Source organism: Doryrhamphus excisus, chromosome 14 (genome assembly GCF_030265055.1).
Source record: "Doryrhamphus excisus isolate RoL2022-K1 chromosome 14, RoL_Dexc_1.0, whole genome shotgun sequence".
NCBI lineage: Eukaryota > Metazoa > Chordata > Actinopteri > Syngnathiformes > Syngnathidae > Doryrhamphus > Doryrhamphus excisus.
The window spans coordinates 13,244,928-13,266,728 of NC_080479.1; the positions used below are offsets into that span (position 1 = coordinate 13,244,928).

At 39.4% G+C, this 21,801-nt stretch overlaps 1 protein-coding gene across 3 annotated transcripts in view; it reads right to left on the minus strand.

Annotated features, from left to right (window-relative positions):
* The window catches only part of vps50 (VPS50 EARP/GARPII complex subunit), an 88,370-nt gene extending 68,166 nt beyond the window's left edge, over nucleotides 1-20,204 (minus strand). For all 3 annotated transcript variants that reach the window (XM_058047747.1, XM_058047748.1, XM_058047749.1), the window contains exons 1-6: nucleotides 20,060-20,204; nucleotides 19,675-19,743; nucleotides 13,245-13,367; nucleotides 12,373-12,444; nucleotides 5,073-5,126; nucleotides 1,748-1,818 (exon numbers count right to left, since the gene is read on the minus strand). In XM_058047747.1, the coding sequence (XP_057903730.1) occupies nucleotides 1,748-1,818; nucleotides 5,073-5,126; nucleotides 12,373-12,444; nucleotides 13,245-13,367; nucleotides 19,675-19,743; nucleotides 20,060-20,092 (422 nt within the window). In that variant the 5' untranslated portion in view covers nucleotides 20,093-20,204. The remainder of the gene's footprint in view (nucleotides 1-1,747; nucleotides 1,819-5,072; nucleotides 5,127-12,372; nucleotides 12,445-13,244; nucleotides 13,368-19,674; nucleotides 19,744-20,059) is intronic.
* Between the last annotated feature and the right edge of the window lie 1,597 nt (nucleotides 20,205-21,801).

A 21,801-nucleotide genomic window follows, 5' to 3' on the forward strand; every position in this document is an offset into this window, starting at 1 on the left:
CCCGCAGGACAAAACAAAGCAACTACTGTGGATACCCATTATAACAGGGGTCTCAAACACGCAAATGTGGCCCGCAGGACACTAGTTTGAGGCCCCCGCCTTGGTATGAAAGTTTAATGTTAGTGCGCGGGTTTGATATGGATGCTGTATAGCAGGGGTGCTCATTAAGTCGATCGCGATCTACTGGTCGATCACGGAGGTGGTACTGGTCGATCGCTGGTCGATCGCGGCGTGACATAAAAAAAATATCATCCTAGCATCAATGCCGTCACTTGATTGATATACAGGGCAGCCATTCAGATGACAACTGAATGTTGCCCTTCGGGCGACCAATCAAATCAAACAACGTCTCTAAGTGCAGCAGAACTTACGATGTCAGCCTATCATCCATCCCCCTTACTTGATTGACATACAGGACAACCAGTCAGATGACAACTGAATTTTGACCTTTAGGTCACCGCTCATGCGTAAACAGCGATGCAAAGTGCTAAGCTAGTCGGCGAATTGCATCAGATTTCAAGCCCTCGCTAAAGTTTATGGTCACTAAAATGAGTGAAGTAGCTGGACCAAGTAAAAAGGCAAAAACATATCACTTCCATACGGAATGGGAGGTGGACTTTTTTTTCACAATGTCTTTTTCGAAGTGCGTTTGCCTCATATGCCATTCTACCATCGCAGTACCAAAGAAGGGAAATGTGGAGTAATGTGGAGGTAATTACAAAAAATGTTAATTGTTAATTATGTGTGTTTTGCAATATTGGCTCATTTGGTTATGTAAGGTACATCAACATACATTGTACGTACAAATAATCCTCAATACATTTGAAAATAAATAGATGTTTTGCATTTTTGTAGTGGGTAGATCATCTTGACTCAGTCATTTTAAAAGTAGCTCGCATGCTGAAAAAGTGTGAGCACCCCTGCTGTATGGTATCATGTACCCAGAAAAAATTATTACGTTTGATTAATGTTCATGTTAAAGGTTAAATAACTGTTAATAGCTATCCTCCCTATCCGTGTGGAAGTGGTAAGTTTTTTGGCTTTTTTAAGTTTAAAGGAAATAACTTGGAGGCTACCGTTTAGGTCGCTAGATCTCTAGTTTGCGAGTTAGCATGTGTCTCAAGACCCTGCAGTTGCACAATATGTTGTAAATAAAAAAAGTATAAATGTGACTATAGTCGTGTTTTGTCACGTCTACAGGGCTCTAATAATGCTTTGTTCATTTTAATTTGAAAAAAAATAATTTGTCTACCCACCAACTATATGTGGTTTCTTAAGTTTTTATTATTTGCTGTTTTATTATTATTATTATTATATTCATATATTTATTTATTACTGATTGATTGATTTTCTTTATTCTTGATTTGTTTATTTTTCATCTTATTTTGTGCAGAAAAATAAAAATTAAGATATTTGAGAACAGTGGAATGTTTTATCAGAGCTTTTATTGTAGAAAATCGGAACCAAAGCACAGAAAAAGTTTGTATATTTTTCTGTTTTTAATAAATGCGTTTTTTTTTTTTTGAAAACCTGATGTGGCCCAGTCTCACCCAGACCCTAGCTCCAGTGGCCCCCCAAGTAAATTGAGTTTGAGACCCCAGCCTTATTATGTCTGCTATATTGTGTAATATGAGTGTACATGTGACTATAGGGGTGCTATTTCATGCCGAGAGGGCTCTAATCATGTTGAAAACCATATTAAGAATGTTGTAAGCAAGCGGAAATCAACAACAGGTGAAACCATTACCTTCTTGCATTCGTGCAAATGACAGCTGCCAGCTGCAGGTTGGTCTGCAACGCAGTCACCCTCTCCAGTTCCTGAGAACATCAAGTAAAACATTTGAAAGTTGTTTCGAGGGAGCCTTAGGCAAAGACGGATTTCTCTTATGCAGTCATTTATCAAGCAAATTGCCTCTTCAACTCTCGACAGCATACACATCAGCTACTATGTTAGCACACATTATGGGGTGAGATGGATCCTGCTGGGATTATGCTAATACGATATTATATTTACCAACAAATGATTGCCAAAAAAAAAAGTCTTTCCGTGGTCTGCCTGATGCAATGCCTGAGATGTCATAGTCTTGTCTTTTTTATTCTCTAATGTCCTCAAAGAAAATGTTTATATAAAAAAAAAACGTAATAAAGAGGTCCTTCAGTTGAGAGTAAAAGATCAACAGTGATGTCATTCCCAGCAGACTCCCATGATGATCCAAAGCACTGACAAAAAACAGTGACAATTATGTTGACAAAGTAAATAGCAGAGGTATGGACTCCAGTCACATGATTCCGGACTCGACTTGGCAATATCGTGAAAGACTTGCAACTCCACCTGGACTTTGACATCAATGACTTGAGGTTTGAAAACATTAATTTAATGTTTTGGTTGTTTCTAGAACTTATCCCAAAATCCGATTTGAATGATTTCCACATACAAGAATAGCAGCAGCAATTCAATTGTGCTTATTGTGAATGTTTACGTTCATGCATGCAGTCCCTGTGCATTGTCTACACATACAGAAAGGTGCTATTAACAGTGCAAACCAACTTCTACTATGTCCATAAACAAGCAGTGGGAAAAAGCAGCAGTAAAGGTCAAGCAAAAAGGAGATTTTTTTTCCCCTCCACATGCCTTGTTATTCATGTATTCATCAGAGGTCTTACCTGTGACCCTGCAATACGTTGACTATGCAATAGCTCCATTTACTTACTCTGCCTATACATTCTAATGATGCTGCTGTGTGGGATCTGTCTTAGGTCTGTTTTATTGAAAAGCAGATGACCGGGAAACAAAAATGAATGGCATTTGTGACAAAAAAATGCATGTATTCTTAGAGTTGACATTTCTAATAATCAACATGGGTGTCTTATATGAGCATAACTACAGGTCTTTATGCGGGCAGATATATTCCCTGTCAGTTTTTAATCTCCCTTGCAAAACAGTCTTCAGACCTCAGTTGTAATTGTCAAGTCTGACCACTAAGGTTGAACAAACGAGAGCCCCAGAGCACAGAGGGAGGCTCAACTGGCTCCCTCTGGTGGACGTAGGCAACTGATAAATCACAGCCAAATTCAATGAAATGCTTTGCTAAGACAAAATGCATAATGGAAAGCTGTTAAAATAGTTGTTTACTTATTTTGAACCTGTATTAGTACTTGTACTATATATTTCTTAGCTGCCCTTTGAGTGTTAAGTTGCTGTGTGATGATGTTAGATTAGATTAGATTAGATTAGATTAGATTTTATTGTTATTGCTCATGTCACTGATACAGGGCAACAAAATGCAGTTAGCATCCAACCAGAAGTGCAATTTTATAAGTACTTTAGTAGTAAGTAAATGTAGAAATACAATAGAGCTGTAAATGGACAGATCTATGTACAAACTATAACAGGCTATGACATAATACAGTGAGGATATGTACAGGGATATAAATGACTATAATATGGCTATTGCAGATTATACAGATGATAAACAGTATGCACAGTATGGATGTGACAATATATAATAACAGTAATATGTACAGTATTGCAATGAAGTGACTATGCTACAGTGTGGATATATACAGGGATATAAGTGACTAGAGTATGGCTATTGCTGTTATTGTTATTGTTATTGTTCGTTCTAAGCTGCCACCATGAATGCTATGAGTAATGACAGATGGGTTAAGAAGCTCATAATGAGTTCACTTGCTCATGATTGGTATAGCGTATGTACAGTAGGTACGTAAATAGAAGATTAGGCAAGGTTCTTGAAAAACATACACATGGATGTCAAGTTCGGGAAGCGAATTAGTGACAGCGGCTCTGGCCTTCATGTGACCTTCCACATGAGAAGGCAAGATAGCATCTTTTCTGAGTGCAAGAGGAGGCCACGTGTGGCTAGTGGGCATCGACAGTGATCAGACACAAGCTACAGCAACAAGACGACTCCCTCCGTTGCTATGAATCACATTAGACGCTTACCAGGCCATCATTTTAAGCTCAAAGCCAGGGGTTTATATGTCTGCACAAATTATGTTTGCATTGATGGGTGATGCACGGGACGCAAGCACAGAGTAGAGGAAGCATCATGGCTGGAGGCTGCTTGTGGTGCTGCTTTATACATTTATGTTTATCTCTTTGATAGTAAATAATGACGCAAAAAGTGGTGGCGATGGTGCAGAGAATGGTAATAATGAAAATTCTAACACGGGTGCAAAGTCAGAAAAACGCAAACAAGTCAAAAGTCATCACCATCTGAAATCTGTCTTTTGACTCATTATGACCTAAATGCAGCAGACACACAAAGTGCCCTCTGAACTTCACCGGGGCATTTTATAGGCCATCCGTTTGTTGGCTGAGACGGAGGCAGACCAATGCCCCCTGCTAATAAGTTGTGCTGTCATTTGGAAGCGGCGGAGTCACCGCAAGGGTCACAGAAATAACGATCAATTTACAATTTACAGACTGACCTTCAGATGGCTTAACAAAGCCAGTAATCAGAGGGCATTTACGCTGTCTGCTGCATGCTGCAAAAGCACAACCTAGATTATTAATGAAAACAATTAATTGAGAATAAAACGTTCAAAAAAGATATGAAGCCGTATTAATGCATGACTGATGGGAACACATGCAGCCACAAAGTATAAGACTCTTACTAAGCATTGTTGATGAACATTGAATTGTTCATCTCATCTGTAATTACTCCCGGCTTGGGAATTTTCAGTTTGAAAGGTCAAAAAGCGTCCCTTTGCAGCAGAATGACCAGACTGAGAGCAGCTGACTGCAAAAACATGAATCAGACCAAAATAGACTCGCCTTAGTCCCTTCTTTTTTACCACATTATCTATCTCTCATTCTCTCCCCCTTTCCTCTCATCTCAATCTCTTCTGCACATATTTCCAGTCATTGCAACATCATTGGATGAGCATAGTAGAGATTTCATGGGATTAACTTTTAATTCAGGACGGTATTCTGAATAAAATCAATCTTATTACTCTTTTCCAATCTTGCCACCCCCCAGTTCTAGTGGGAGGATAAAGTCTTACGGCAGTGACAATTTTGTAACAAAAAAAAAAAAAGGAAGGTTTACCTTGACGTACGACGGCTGTTTCTCCAAAATGAGATCAGCAACCTTTTTAGAAACCTGCAGAGAGGGGGAGAGCAAAGATGAGAAATGTATTAAAAAGGAGAAATGTTTCCCAAATGTCACCCCGTAAAGCAATGTTATCTCAATACCAAGCCTCCAGCAGGAATAACAATAATGGATTTCATCTAAAGCAGGGGTCTCAAACATGCGGCCCGCGGGCCAAATGTGGCCCCCAGGATACTAGTTTGAGGCCACCGCCTTGATATGAAAGTTTAATGTTTGTGCAGCCCGCGCAAGTTTGATATGGATGCTGTATGGTATCATGTACCCAGAAAAAATTATTACGTTTGATTAATGTTCATGTTAAAGGTTAAATAACTGTTAATAGTTATCCTCCCTATCCGTGTGGAAGTGGTAAGTTTTTGGCTATTGGACCAAAAACCATTCACACCAATGGACAGTTTAGTCTCAAATCAGCCTACCATGCATATTTTTGGAATATGGGAGCAAGCTGGAGTACCTGGAGAAACCTCAAGATGAAGATTTAAACTCGGCCAATTTAGCATGCTCACATGGTACCCAGACTCATAATGCTATGGAGGGAACACATAATTTACAAATTTGTCCACTCACCACAGCGCACACAGTTAAGCCATTATTCTAAACTCATGTTCTACAAAAAACCTAAACAATCCTTCACTAAGGTCTCATTTCTTTATGCATCGACTCATTTGCGACTTGGTCCATACATTGACACAGATGGATGGTTGTTATATACCATATCAAATATGCATTGTGGAAAATTGGTGCGTGAGTATGCATTGGATTGTTTTTGCATGGCAAACATAATGGACGTGAAAAATAAATATTCAGAAGCTACAGGAAGAACAAGAGAAGCACATGGAGAGTTATGTCAAATTTAAATGAAATAACAAGTTTTTTCGAGATCTTATGCCACAATTTTATCTCGATTTACATTATTTTTTATGGAAAAAAATATTTTGGTTAGAGTCTGTTTTGGTTAAGGTTGGATCTTCTGGAACGAATGAATGACACTAACTGAGGTTCCATTGTACTGTACCTCCAAAGAAGGTTCAAGATAGCACCGACTGGCGAAACGCTAAATGTTTTAAACGGGTGACAGAGTTCAAATCCATAATGGAGAGCCTGGTGCAGTGAACTAAACCTTCAGACCTGATCCACGGTGTTGAAAACTTCCTGCACTGTGCTTTGTGTGCTGTAAATGGACAGCAAATAAGATAAATGAACTTCTGAACAGTCTGTAATTAACCTGTAAAGACAAGAATTAATTTAATGTTTTCATTTAATTAATGTTTTCTTTTGTAGGACTGAGAAGGAAAGAAACCTGTTTCAAAGTCACCACGTCAAACCTGCTCGTGGAGACTCAACACGGGATTTCGTTAGATAGTGCATCAAGCATTCACTCATTAGCCAGTGAATAATAAAAACTACATGCTTATGATTAATTTGCCTGAAAAGGAGAGTGTTTGCATTCTCACAGAAGTCCCTACTGTGATGTATTTATCAATTAGAGCTAAATTGGCTGACATTAATTAAATAAGTAAGCAAACAAATCACTTGAGGTTCAGGCTGATTAGCAGGCATGGAGAGAATGAACTCAATGCCCAGTAAGTACTTCACTTGCAACGGTAAAGCAAATCACTCACAGGCCAAACATTAGGAACACTAACACAATTGTGGTTGTAGTGATGCATTATACAGAAAGGTGTTGCATGCCAGGGCAAAGCAGTAACGAGGGTATCAAACTTGTCATGCCAACCAGAACGGGGAAAAAAAGTAGCATTGGGGCCTAAATTCTGTGCAGTCACCTTCTTCAGTGTTGGAGTTGAACAGCCTCATAATTCCTTCATCACACACTTTGTCAGCCTCTCTCTCGTTTGTCATTTGTCACTTATATTGCGAGGCAAATTACACATCACACAGTAGTCAGGCTTTCAAAAGTCATTGGCTGGCAGGCTTCAGCTAAATCTACAGTTGCTCGATTGATCGCCTTTAACTTATGAATTTGTTTGTGTACTTTCCATAATGACACTGTGTGTATGAAGTGCAAAACGACTGTTCTGAAGCATATGAGATCACGCGAGATTGGAATGTGAGCATCAATCCACATCACTGTGTAAGACACAGGGTTGAAACTTATACAAGGGGAATTATGGTAATGGTAATGGTTTTATTTCATTTGAACATGCATCAGATTACAATTGAATGCATCACATAATCAGTTCACAGTTCCACATGTCCAAAAGGAGTAGGAAGAAGCAAAGCTTATTAAATCCTACCCCTCCATCTGGTACTTTTACAATCAGTAACTGTTACATTTGTTCACTTCCTGCTTTCCTAATATAGTTGAAGTTTTGGGGGGTTTTTTTGTGTGTTTTTTTGTCACTTTATGGTATTATATATAGCACTATATGGCAATTATGGTATGGTTATTTATATTATTTACAAATTTTAATTATCTGTTCAATGTGCATGTCACAAAATTACATAAAAATTGTTTAGAGACAAAATTTGTATGTTTTCACTTTTTCAAAGTACTAGTTCAGGCACCATCTAAGCACTTAATTTTTTTAAAAAAGTACCAATTTCTGTGAACTGATTATGTGATGCATTGAATTGTAATCTGATGCATGTTCAAATAAAATAAAACCATTACCATTACCAATTTCATGACACCCATCCCTAGTAGTAACGTGGTAGCAATAGTATTGCATTATGTTGCACAGATATACCTAATGGTGTGGCCAGTGAGTGTATTAGCTGTATCGCTTTTCAACTAGTGGTATAATTTACTGATTCACTGGTTCACAGTTTCGTATAATAAGTTACACGCTCCTGTGAATCCTGAATTCGGTTTTGAGACACTCGACTGCCCCTCGCAGCCCCATACACACACACACACGACTTTTAAATCCCTTCCCAAGGAGAATTCCAACAACCAGATGAGGTTTTAAGCGAAGGTTACAAAGGCATCACTAATTTTGCAGTGCCTCTACACGAGGAGAACATGAGCTTTTCAACTATGTTATTAGCGAGGTCGACGCCGGTACAAGCTCACCTAATGCGTTTGTGTGTGGGGGGGTGTTGCTTTCAGACGTGCATCTTTGCATTACAGCCATTTTTTTTTTTTTGCAAGAGTTGATGTCTCACCGTGCGCGAAGGCAATTAGCTATGAGATGAACCTCTGCCCGGGATTGAGTCAGAGATGCCAATTAAGCTCAGGCAAGAGAGACAAGGCACTTGTTCTATTCCACACAATGACACAAAAATGTCCATTCGACCGAGGCTAAGTGCATTCAGGTAAATGATAGGGTAGGGTAATGCATCTGTCTCTCATCTCATTACAAAGCTGAAATAATTGCATCTCTCATACGAGACCCTTTGGAGTTCAAACAAGGAGGAAAAGCCAGTCGCAGGACACCCCTGTGCCGAGAACATTAATGCACTATCATTGCTTCTTCACAGGGATAAGCTTTATTTCACACACCTCGGAAGTAATGATGTGTTTGAGCAGAGACCAGGGATGTGTACACTGTAAATGTACACATAAACCACCCACCGGCAAAGATAGTCTTTTCTTTCTTGGCAGGAGATCAGCAATGGAAGAAGATGCTGCGTAGGGCATATTCAACCATTCATGTGAATGACATCAGCGTACAATAATGATATCTCTTATCTGGCTGAATGATTTGCATGCTGATAGCATCCGCTCCCCAATCCCTAAGGGTTGTGTTCTATTAGTAAATGTACATTTACATCTCATTTATGATGCATGAACTAAAAAAGTTCTTCGAACCATCAACATCTAAGTCCACTATTATAGGGGTGTTTTTATGTCACATGGCGTGAGCATTATATTTAAAATCCAAAGTAATTCATTAACAAACACTTGTGACTCCCATGAGGAGCTATCTTATTTATCTCTTGATGCTTTGTGCTACAAATATACAGCATGACCAGATCCAGGAATGCAGTCCAGTCATTCGATTTTTTTTAGTTAATCTTAGAGTCCTGCAGAACCAAAACAAAGCAACTACTATGGATAGCCATTATAACAGGGGCCAAATGTGGCCCGCAGGACACTAGTTTGAGGCCCCCTGCCTTGATATGAAAGTTTAATGTTAGTGCGGCCCGCGCAAGTTTGATATGGATGCTGTATGGTATCATGTACCCAGAAAAAATTAGTACGTTTGATTAATGTTCATGTTAAAGGTTAAATAACTGTTAATAGTTATCCTCCCTATCCGTGTGGAAGTGGTAAGTTTTTGGCTATTTAAGTTTAAAGGAAATAACTTGAAGGCTACCGTTTAGGTCGCTAGCTCTCTAGTATGCGAGTTAGCATGTGTCTCAAGACCCTGCAGTTGCGCAATATGTTATAAATAAAAAGAGTATAAATGTGACTATAGTCGTGTTTTGTCATGTCTAAAGGGCTCTAATAATGCTTTGTTCATTTTAATCTGAAAAAAAATAATTTGTCTACCCACCAACTATATGTGGTTTCTTAAGTTTTTATTATTTGCTGTTTTATTATTATTATTATTATATTTGTTTATTACTGATTGATTGATTTTCTTTATTTTTCATCTTATTTTGTGCAGAAAAATAAAAATTAAGATATTTGAGAACAGTGGAATGTTTTATCAGAGCTTTTATTGTAGAAAATCGGAACCAAAGCACTGAAAAAGTTTGTATATTTTTCATGTTTTTAATAAATGCGTTTTTTGGGGTTTTTTTTTGAAAACCTGATGCGGCCCAGCCTTGCCCAGACCCTAGCTCCAGTGGCCGCCAGGTAAATTGAGTTTGAGACCCCTGCATTATAAGACACATCCAATAGGAGCAACAGTGTATAAAATGATTAATGGGTAATAAATACAGTAAATGGAAATCAATTAATTTATACCCTTTTTTTGCTGCAAGGCACTGAACTGGCCAATTGTTGTCAGAGATACTGAGCAACATGTTTTAAGTTTTTGGCCTGACTGGTCACTGGAACAGTTGCTATGGCTATTCCCCTGAGGTGCCTGGAAGCTAAGTGTGACATATTAAGAAGGAAAAGCTACTGGATGTGCTGCATGGGTTTACAAACACATAGGTCAATGCCACAGGGCTCATTTACCAACTGTTTAGCAACTGGCGTGTGTCATCGCCGGCGGGGGAATAGGGGTTCAAAAGAGAGGCACAAGTCCTTGTGGCGATAGATGAGGTGAGCTCGAAAAAAAAAACATAGGAGCAAGATGGTAGCGATTCAGATGGCAAATCACTGCAATACAGTCTCACAAATGCAGGTGGACTATCCAATAAAAGTTCCCTTTGTCCTGCAAAATGAAAAAAATTGAAGTAATACTGCAATACTAGAACATGTAGTGTAAATACACTATTAAAAGGGAAAAATTTTGATTTATAAGGTTATGATTGTCATGTGAACAGGTTCGTAGTGTTAAGAAGTTAGATGTAGGACACTGCAATATCATTTATGAATGATACCACAAAGTAACCCTGAAAAATTCATTACCGAGTATGACTTTTCATCCGATATTCTGCAAAGCGACATCACCAAAGTACAGGTACACCTCTAAATGTCCTTGCATGTATCTGAACTGGACTATATTCGAGATTCTGATTACCTGTGAGTGAATATTTATGCAGACCATTGGAGCAACGCGGTTTACAAACATGGCAGACATGATGCCGATAAGCTGCAAGGCATGCTTCACTGACAACACATCGCAGTGGAATCAAGACTGTAAAAATACTGAAGAATAAATAAAGAACTATATTAAAGTCCACAATGTTTTGCAGCATTTATTCCCAAGAAAGATATTTGATTTTTTAAACTACTAACCGGTTTAGAGTCATGACTGAGCTCGATTCTACCCCAGTTGACCAAACATATTGGGTCTATACCAGGGGTCTGCAACCTGCAGCTCCGGAGCTACATGTGATTTTCATGCTTGTAATGTTGCTTCAGCTGGTTTATGCTTCTGTAACGTCAATACGCACGACGGTGTGTGCCGTGCAATTTGCCACTGAAGCACTCGGGGCAGTGATTTCCGGTGAGAAAGCATCACACTGGTGAACTAATTAGCTTGATTGCTTCCTTTTTTTTTTGCTAAAGAAGAAGAGTAAAGCCAGAGGGAGAGTGTCAATGGAACTGAAAATAATCATTAAACACTTTTATTGCAAATGTTGATCCAAAATCGGGCCGCACTTCGAGTGGTTAGCCTGCAGACCTCACAGTGAGGAGACCAGGGTTCAATTCCACCCACGGCCATCTCTGTGTGGAGGTTGCATGTTCTCCCCGTGCATGCATGGGTTTTCGCCGGGTACTCCGGTTTCCTCCCACATTCCAAAAACATGCTAGGTTAATTGGCCACTCCAAATTGTCCATAGGTATGAATGTGAGTGTGAATGGTTGTTTGTCTATATGTGCCCTGTGATTGGCTGGCGACCAGTCCAGGGTGTACCCTGCCTCCCGCCCCAAGACAGCTGGGATAGGCTCCAGCACCCCCCGCAACCCTCGTGAGGAAAAGCGGTAGAAAATTAATGAATGAATGAGTTATCCTCCCTATCCGTGTGGAAGTGGTAAGTTTTTGGCTTTTTTAAGTTTAAAGGAAATAACTTGGAGGCTACCGTTTAGGTCGCTAGCTCTCTAGTTTGCGAGTTAGCATGTGTCTCAAGACCCTGCAGTTGCGCAATATGTAAATAAAAAGAGTATAAATGTGACTATAGTCGTGTTTTGTCATGTCTACAGGGCTCTAATCTGAAAAAAATAATTTGTCTACCCACCAACTATATGTGGTTTCTTAAGTTTTTATTATTTGCTGTTTTATTATTATTATTATATTTATTTATTACTGGTTGATTGATTTTCTTTATTCTTGATTTGTTTATTTTTCATCTTATTTTGTGCAGAAAAATAAAAATTAAGATATTTGAGAACAGTGGAATGTTTTACAGCAGAGAAGGGAATAATCTCACAACTGGCAAAACATGGCGACTAGCCGTGTCGCTTGTCATGCCACCAGGAAAAACAGGAAGGCAGTGACTATACATTTACAAAATACTATAAATGTCGCGTTACCTTCAATTTTGGGGCTCCAAGTGCTAACCAATTACTTGGTGATCAAAACAAGCTTCAGATAAACTGACTAAGAAAATAATCAATAGTTTCAGTCCTAACTGATACGATTCGGTGGAGCCGCCCACCTTTGCCCCAGTGCTCATATCCCTCCACTTTGTTATGTGCATGCATGTCACTTACTGCTGCCTGTTGTCTCTTCAGTCTGTCTCTGTACTCTTCCAACTCCAACAGGTTCAGCTCAGCTGGGAGCTTCTAAACGCACACATAAACAAGAAAAAAAAACTTTATTTATAATGCATCCGCTGTGGAAGATGATGTCGCTGAGAATTTAGCAGAATCACAGTGCCACACATACACATCCATATCCATATATGCATGCCAACGTTTCAAAACACATCGCCAAAGTTCTAACGAGGTCGAAGCATGACGTTTTGGCATTCCAGCGAGTAGGAGGTATTTACAGATACGTGTTTAAACTGTAAAAGATACCCAGTGAAGAACTTCCAATGAGTTTAAGTTGGTCTCCTATTCCATTCAATAAAAGGTAAATAATTTTCTCAGCAAGTACACTTAATAAGATCATATATAGGGAAGTAGAAGGCGTTATTTAGTAAACAGCAAACAAAGTCAGCTGGGTAAAGAAGATATTACAATTCCATGCGCCAGAGGATGATAGGTAATTACTTTCCCCTTGATTGAGAGTCTCATTTCAGGTGGTGTGGTGAGACCAAGATAAATCTAATGAGATTTCACACCCTCCTTCTGTTCAGTGGACGCAATCCATCAGTCTGGATGTCAATGGAACGCAGCTTTGGAGAAGAGGAAGTGGCAACTGCTCAGGTGAGAAACCAGGAAGATGAGCTCCAAAGCGCAGGAAACCATCATGAGTTCAGATTGCAAAATATCGCACGAGGTGGGCTTGATGGAATTACTCGTGTATCAAGGGAGGGGAGGACCCTGTGAGGCGGTCTCTTGTCATCAATTTTACAGGGTAGTGACTTGTCATTCATTCAATAATTCCAGCGCGCTAAATAGAAACTGTTTTATTTGACCTCCAGTTCGTGCTGCACCATATCAAAAGAGTCGTTCGAGAAGTAGACTTCCTCGATGCTGTCAATGATCTCCTGCTCGGCTTGAGGGTCGATGGGCTGCTCCCTGAGCTCCCGCAATTCCTCCTGAAACACAGAGACAGGAAACAAATGTTGCTGCTCGATTATTGTCCTACTAATTATATATTAAGAATATTTTTAAGGGCGGCACAGCGGTTGAGTTTCTAGCGCGCAGCCCTCACAGCCAGGAGACCAGGGTTCAATTCCACCCTCTGCTATCTCTGTGTGGAGATTGCATGTTCTCCCCGTGCATGCGTGGGTTTTCACCGGGTACTCCGGTTTCCTCCCACATTCCAAAAACATGCTAGGTTAATTGGCGACTCCAAATTGTCCATAGGTATGAATGTGAGTGTGAATGGTTGTTTGTCTATATGTGCCCTGTGATTGGCTGGCGACCAGTCCAGGCTGTACCCCGCCTCTCGCCCGAAGACAGCTGGGATAGGCTCCAGCACCCCCCGCGACCCTCGTGAGGAAAAAAGCGGTAGAAAATGAATGAAGGAATGAATATGTTGCGCACAGCGTTCGAGTGGCTAGCGCACAGACCTCACAGCTAGGAGACCAGGGTTCAATTCCACCCTCGGCCATCTCTGTGTGGAGTTTTCATGTTCTCCCTGTGCATGCGTGGGTTTTCTCCGGGTACTCCGGTTTCCTCCCACATTCCAAAAACATGCTAGGTTAATTAATTAGCGACTCCAAACTGTCCATAGGTATGTATGTGAGTGTGAATGGTTGTTTGTCTGTGCCCTGTGATTGGCTGGCGACCAGTTCAGGGTGTACCCCGCCTCTCGCCCCAAGACAGCTGGGATAGGCTCCAGCACCCCCCGCGACCCTTGTGAGGAAAAAGCGGTAGAAAATGAATGAATGAATATTTTTAAGACTTTCTTAAAATTGCTTAAAATTGCTCTTCCAGGCTATTTGTACTGTCTGTGAAACATTTGCCAAAATGTCAGCTTTTCAACCATATTGCTATGTAACGAGCAACACCGTCTGTGAGCGTGCACCGTTTTGTGCTGTTTCGTATTTTCTCTGCTGATAAAACCCCCCGGTACAAGTTCACTGTCGGGATGAAGACTCGACACTATCGCTTTGGTGCTATCATTCATATTAGCGTTTGCTTGTTAACTTACTAACTGCTCTCACTGGTAGCCCTACCTCCACATACTGGAACAAGGGCTGACAGGAAGGTGCAGAGTGAACCCTCTTGTCATCCAGCCTGTGTGGTACAGGCCTACCGACGGACATTTATGTGTTTATTTCCAACAAACTTTACAAAGGGGGAGGTGAAAATCAAGAAAGAGAAAAAAAAAATGCATAAAAGATACCAAGAGAAAGACTTGAACAGTTTCAACACATACTAGGCAGAGGTCAAAGGCAAAGTGAGAAGGGGGGCGGAATAAAAATGAGACAGTGAACAAGGGGGCAAGGAGAGGAAAAGAAGAGATGTTGAGTGAGAAAAGCAGTGTGGTTTGGGAGAAGATTGCAGCTTATTTCACTGCGCTGCCGTCACGGGGGATATCAGTAGAGGTTGGGAGGAACAAAGGGAGAAAAGGAATGACTGAGGAAAAAAAAAAAAAACACCAAAGGAAATTCCCTCCATTCGTGGCATCTGTGAGAACCCTTAAGTGTGTTATCGATTAACATGCTATGCATCCGCCGAGGCTTATTGCTGCAAAATCTCTCAACTCCCATCCTTCTAACGAAGTTAATGAGGAGCAATATGGTCGCAGGTCAATAACAAAGTGTGAATAAATGCTTGTGTTTGCATTTATTGCTTACAGTACAAGTAAAGAGCTTGATTGAAACCCCACCCACTGCCCCATATGGATCTTTGTGTAGATAAAAATAGGTTATCAAAATAAAGCCTAAATATATAACTCACTTCAATAAAACCTTGAAGAGGGGTGTCACATGTCACACGGCCCGAGAAAGAACCCAAAGTATTGATTGGGTAATGTATTTTCCTTTATGACTTTACACAGGGGTCTCAAACACGCGGCCCGCGGGACACTAGTTTGAGGCCCCCACCTTGATATGAAAGTTTAATGTTAGTGCGGCCCGCGCAAGTTACATATGGATGCTGTATGGTATCATGTACTCAGAAAAAATTATTACGTTTAATTAATGTTCACGTTAAAGGTTAAATAACTGTTAATCGTTATCCTCCATATCCGTGTGGAAGTGGTACGTTTTTGGCTATTTAAGTTTAAAGGAAATAACTTGAAGGCTACCGTTTAGGTCGCTAGCTCTCTAGTTTGCGAGTTAGCACTTTGTCTCAAGACCCTGCAGTTGCGCAATATGTTGTAAATAAAAAGAGTATAAATGTGACTATAGTCGTGTTTTGTCATGTCTACAGGGCTCTAATAATGCTTTGTTCATTTTAATCTGAAAAAAATAATTTGTCTACCCACCAACTATATGTGGTTTCTTAAGTTTTTATTATTTGCTGTTTTATTATTATTATTATATTTATTTATTACTGATTGGTTGATTTTCTTTATTCTTGATTTGTTTATTTATTTTTCATCTTATTTTGTACAGAAAAATAAAAATTAAGATATTTGAGAACAGTGGAATGTTTTATCAGAGCTTTTATTGTAAAAAAATCGGAACCAAAGCACTGAAAAAGTGGACTGTATATTTTTCTGTTTTTAATAAATGCTTTTTTTGGGGGGGGAACCTGATGCGGCCCAGCCTTGCCCAGACCCAAGCTCCAGTGGCCCATATCAAACTTGCGCGGGCCGCGCTAACATTAAACTTTCATATCAAGGCGGGGGCCTCAAACTAGTGTCCTGCGGGCCACATTTGGCCTGCGGGCCGCGTGTTTGAGACCCCCGCTCTATGTACTCTATATTGTTGGCTGTGGCAATCCATCAAACAACTGATATGAAAAGACGAAAAAATATCAACTTGCTAAAAGTGAATAAAGAAGGTGAGTATGAATTGCACCAACAAAAACATAATCTGTATACTATATTTGAGTGCACGTATAAATAATACATGTCACGTTCTCACGGAAGGTAATGCTGAGTGTGGCTTTTTTCATGTGTAGGATCAATGCATCGGCACATTCAAATCGAATGAAAACAAAACAAGGCTTGAGAATTATGAGGTAAATTCAATCGGAAGCATAGGAAACACCGATGAAGCAAAACCTTGCCATCAAGTACCAAATATTTTCCCAGGTGTTATTCGTCTGCAAAGAAGCGGCCAAGTTTGCGACCCATGTGGGCGCATCCAAGTCTGTGGGTGACTCTTTATATGAGATGATATGAGACAATACTGCTGAGTAAGATAAGCTTGATGTACGTATCTCACAACGTAAGCAATAATCTATCTTGACAACATGAAGAATAATCAACAAAATGACTTGAAAAGTGTGAATGAAGCACTCTGGCGCGTGTGTGTGTGTGTGTCTCTAAGTGTGCAATTTGAATCGGCTGAAGAAGTGAGCAGGAGCCCCCCTCCAGGGAAATGTGTGGGTGAGCGTGTGAGATTGAAAACGAGAGCTAAAGGCTGAGAAGATCACGGCCCGCCATAAGAAAGGTGGGTGGGAAATCAGCTCAAATGAGAGGGAAAGTGAAAGAGAGGGCGGTGGGAGAAGAGGTGTGTGTGGGGGTTGGATGACTCATTGCCGGTGAAAGTTCCAGCAGAGGGAATATAAGACAGACGGATGAGCAAAACAAAAGAGAAAGGATGTGTCTCTTCTGTGAAAGTCCCCTCCCCTTGCGGTCTTATACCTGCACGACTTTGCACATCTCAAGCTGACGGGATATTTTTGGGTTGAAACCCCCCCCCCACCCCCCTTCCCATCTCACTTGGTTCCACACGTGTGACGGGAAAAATCAACGGCAAAGCTTTGATCTGGTTCCACTTTGAACCAGGCAGGACAAACAAACAAAACAAACCACCCTTTCCCCTCGGTCCTTGTGCAAATTAATGAAATCTGGATCTCTTTATTTAAGGAAATTACTAATCTTAGTTGTGCTACACTATGAAAGAAAGGGAATATTACAGTCTGGAACATTGGGAGAAAATCAGCCATCCAAGAGTTAAAAAAAACAAAACAATACAAGCGTCATGACAAATCATCTGAGACACACAGATGGTTTAGTTGCAGTCTGCAGAGATCAATGTAGATTATTTACAAAAACATAATTACAAATGACTCATTTGTTTATGCCTTGTTAAAAACTTTAAAACTTATCCATGCCCTCAAAATAAAATAAAGTACAATAGGAATCATTGATTTATAATCATTTACACGGGTAATAGCGCCTCAACGTGGTGCGTGAAGCAAGTGCGACCCCTGCTGGTAGAAGACGGTAGCACACGACCAGCACCGGTTAGATTAGATTAGATTAGATTCAACTTTATTGTTATTGCTCATGTCACTGGTACAGGGCAACAAAATGCAGTTAGCATCCAACCAGAAGTGCAATTTTATAAGTACCTTAGTAGTAAGTAAATGTAGAAAAAAAAATGGACAGATCTATGTAAAAAAAACTATAACAGGCTATGACTATAATACAGTGAGGTTATGTACAGGGATATAAATGACTATAATATGGCTATTGTAGATTATACAGATTATAAACAGTATGGATATGACAATATATAATAACAGCAATATGTACAGCCATAATTCCTACAAAAACAACTAATTGTTTAAGCGTTAAGCTACTTCAGTTTGATTCATTATGTGGCGTACATGAATGAAAATATTCACAGACATAACCTAACCCTAGCTACATTCCTATTTGTCACCTGTATGCTACGTGAGGGTCAACAACGCATCATTTATCAATCTTCATTCCGCACTACAGACTGTATACAGGCCAGATGTTGCGTTCAACTCCTGGTGGAGGATAAATGATTTGCATCGTGACTCAGAACATAGGAATGGTGCCGAGCAAATAAAAGTAAAACCCAGTGTGCAAACATATGGTCCAGCCTAATGATCATTTTCTGTCGTGCAGAGCAGCGTGTTTTCCCACAGTGGCCACATGTGGCAGCGTGTGAAGGAAAGAAATATGGAAAAACTGAAGGGGGAGGAGGTGTATCATCCATCCATCCATTCATCCATCCATCCATTTTCTATGCCGATTATCCTCGCTAGGGTCATGGGTATGCTGGAGCCTATCCCAGCTATCTTTGGGTGAAAGGCAGGATATCAAATGTTTACCGCTTTTAATCATTATTAAATTAATCATAAAAATTACATAAATAAATAAAAGATAGAATGATCAGAAAAGGTCATCATCTTACAATAGCTTCTTTAATAGTTGAATCACTTGAGCAATGAGGAGTTGCGTTCAAAGTCACCACTTAATTGTGTGAATTCTGAATGTTATTGTAGTCTGCCATTTTCATCTATTGTTTTGGTCACTAACTACTCCTCCATTTCTCAACCAATTCAACCAAATCCAACATAAAAATGTTCAGCTCACTCATGACAGGTGCTCTACCTATTCAGTTTTTTTCAAAATATTCCCACATTTAGTGTAATTTCATATTTTATGTGGAAATGTTCCCATTAGAAATGAATGGCCAATGGCGCCCTCTACTGTTGAAAAGTCACTTAAAATTTAAAAATGAAATGTTCAGCTCATTCATTCATAAAAAAAAATTCAGCTCATTCATGACAGGTGCTCTACCTATTCAGGTTTTTCAAAAATATTCCCACATTTAGTGTAATTTCATATTTTTTGTGGAAATGTTCCCATTAGAAATGAATGGGCAAATTAAATGGCGCCCTCTGCTGTTGAAAAGTCACTTCAAATTTGTTATTACTGAATCAATAGTGATGGTGTGGCTTGGTTGTTAAAGTACGAGCTTCCCAACCCAAAAGTACCTGGTTTGTTTACTCTTACTTTCATTCTATGTTTTAGCATATTTCCACAGCATTTCAGTCCAGCTTCAGCTTCCGAACGGCTCCTGTGTTTGATCCTAAATGTAGATTTCCGCACCGTTTCCAAGCGTTTCAGTTTGGCGTCAGGTTTCCAGAATCCACGCGAAATGTCTGCTGATATTGCATCATCTAGATTAAATTGCAGTTGAGTTTAACCAACTAATCCCTTGTTTATCACGGTTAATTGGTTAAAGAAGTGGGGTAGTTCCATACAGCATAGAACACCTGAATATGAAATATAAATAGGTCTTTTTAACTTTATTAGAGCCCTCTAGACCTGAAATAAGACCCCTATAGTCACCTTTACACTCATAATACCCAATATAAACAAAAACAAATATGAATAAGCCATTTACTACATAAATAAGTGCTTGTATGTGTGATTATAGGGGGACCTACTTGAAATGACTTGATCTGAGGCAGAATTGTGACATTTATCCACAACCAGCATTCCATGACACTTACCTTGCTTGGGATCCGGAGGTTCTCCACGGGGCTGAGGTCTGCCATGCTCTCCTGTGGGCTTTTCAGGCCCTGTGAAAATAACAAACAATAGCAGATTACACTGACCACAAAAAGAGCGTGTGAAGTGGATCGCTGTGTTATTCTGCAGTGTAAGTTAGTGTATGACCTATTACGGATGCATAAATGCTAACTTCGAATACAATGGACGTAAGAAATGTTTAGATTCTAAATTTAGTGTTTTAAATCAGCTTGAACTCCTGCGAAATGAGCAGTTTTGGCTGCAATTCACCTGTCAAATTAGCAATTTAGCTGTAAAGCTAGCAGGCTATACAGCAGTCTGAGGCAAACAACAAGCGAGTCATTTATAAAGATTTTCGTCACTCACCGGCCGGGCCATAAGAGATCTGATCTTCTGCATCGTAGAACTAAAATACTTCCAAAGGCATATAAACCACAGACGTTCCAATTATGTTTTCATGTCAACGGTGCGCCTCTATCAACACAGGAAGAACGCCATAGTTGGTCACGTGACTAAAGACTCAGGAAGTGTTTGCCTGCTATGGTTATACAGAGGGACCGTGGGAAATGTAGTGTTTTAGTGACAGCCTTTTCAGTTAGTTATTGAGACTTATTCTCTTTTGGGATGTATTTATTACAAATATTGTGCAAGTATTGTATATATTCATATGTTTGAATTGCAATTTTGTAATTACCAATGTTAACCATTAGATGTTAACCCTTAGATGCATAAGTGGGTCAAAAATGACCCAGTCAGGTTGTTTTCTTGAAATATCTTCGTAATGAAATTTTTTTATCATTTCATATTCCAGGTATTCCTCAAAAAACATGTTTTTGATATCATGTCATTCACATTTTTAACTTACCTTTTATACATTTTAAGAATTTTTTGTTTTTGTGTTACTACCCCAACCTTCCATAAGTGAGTCAAAAATGACCTGGTCAGGTTGTTTTCTTGAAATATCTTCATAGTGAAAAATATTTATGATTTCATATTCCCGTTATTCCTCAAAAACATGTTTTTGATATTATGCCATTCACATTTTTTAACTTACCTTTTATACATTTTAAGAAATTTTAAGAAATCTTTCATAAGTGGGTCAAAAATGACCCGCATGCATTTTCTATGGAATCCAATAGGAACCTTTGATTCTTATCAACGTTGGCTGTCAGGAATAAATTAACTGTAGACCACACAGACTATGTCAGAAGTGTCACCCCTTAGGAAGATTATTTTACACATAAAGTGCTAATACAACAAGTATTATCATCATATAATATTGTGTACACACATCCCTTATGCAAACCACAATGGATCCTCACATTTTCTATTGTTGTTTTTTTATTGTCATTTTATTTTTCAAAGATGTAAAAAAGTGAAAAATTAAAATGTTTCTTACATGAAATCATTCTTGTGTGGTCCTAAATATAATACTAAATATCATACAAGTGATTATTCCTAACCAAAATGGCAAAATTGGCATAAAAACGCATTGATTCTAGTATGAGTGTAGGGTCCAGTCAATCATGCATCTAAGGGTTAACATGACTTACTTTTAGGTGTATAAGGCAGTCTTATATTAGGCCATAAAATATGGGATAGGCTTCAGCATACCCACGACCCTAGTGAGGTTAAGCGGCATAGAAGGTAGATGGAATAATGCCACATATACAATTGGTAAATATTATACAATTAGCTATAATCGTAACATAAAAATAATGTGATACATTCTGTACTGACATTCTGTTTATAAACACAATACTGTATATGGCTCTGTTCTGTACATCTTACTCCAACTATTTTAAAACTGGATCTGGATTACAAAGCATTCAAACATTGAATACAAACAGCGCACTCAGACCCTCTATGCCATCCTTCTAATTGCGCCCTTGAGCAATTATTTGGGTTAAAAGCAGCCAACTGTGAGCTGCAGTTCTTGGATAATGAAGCCTCAGGCTATTTCCCAGTCAAATGCAGGCAAGTTGGTTCTCCTTAGGTGTTTTGTTAGGCATTCATCGACAGTGAGGAACCTCCCCTTAAGCATACACGAAGACAGAACAGATGGCATGACCCAACTTGGAGACACCAGCAGAGACTCAGTCACATGG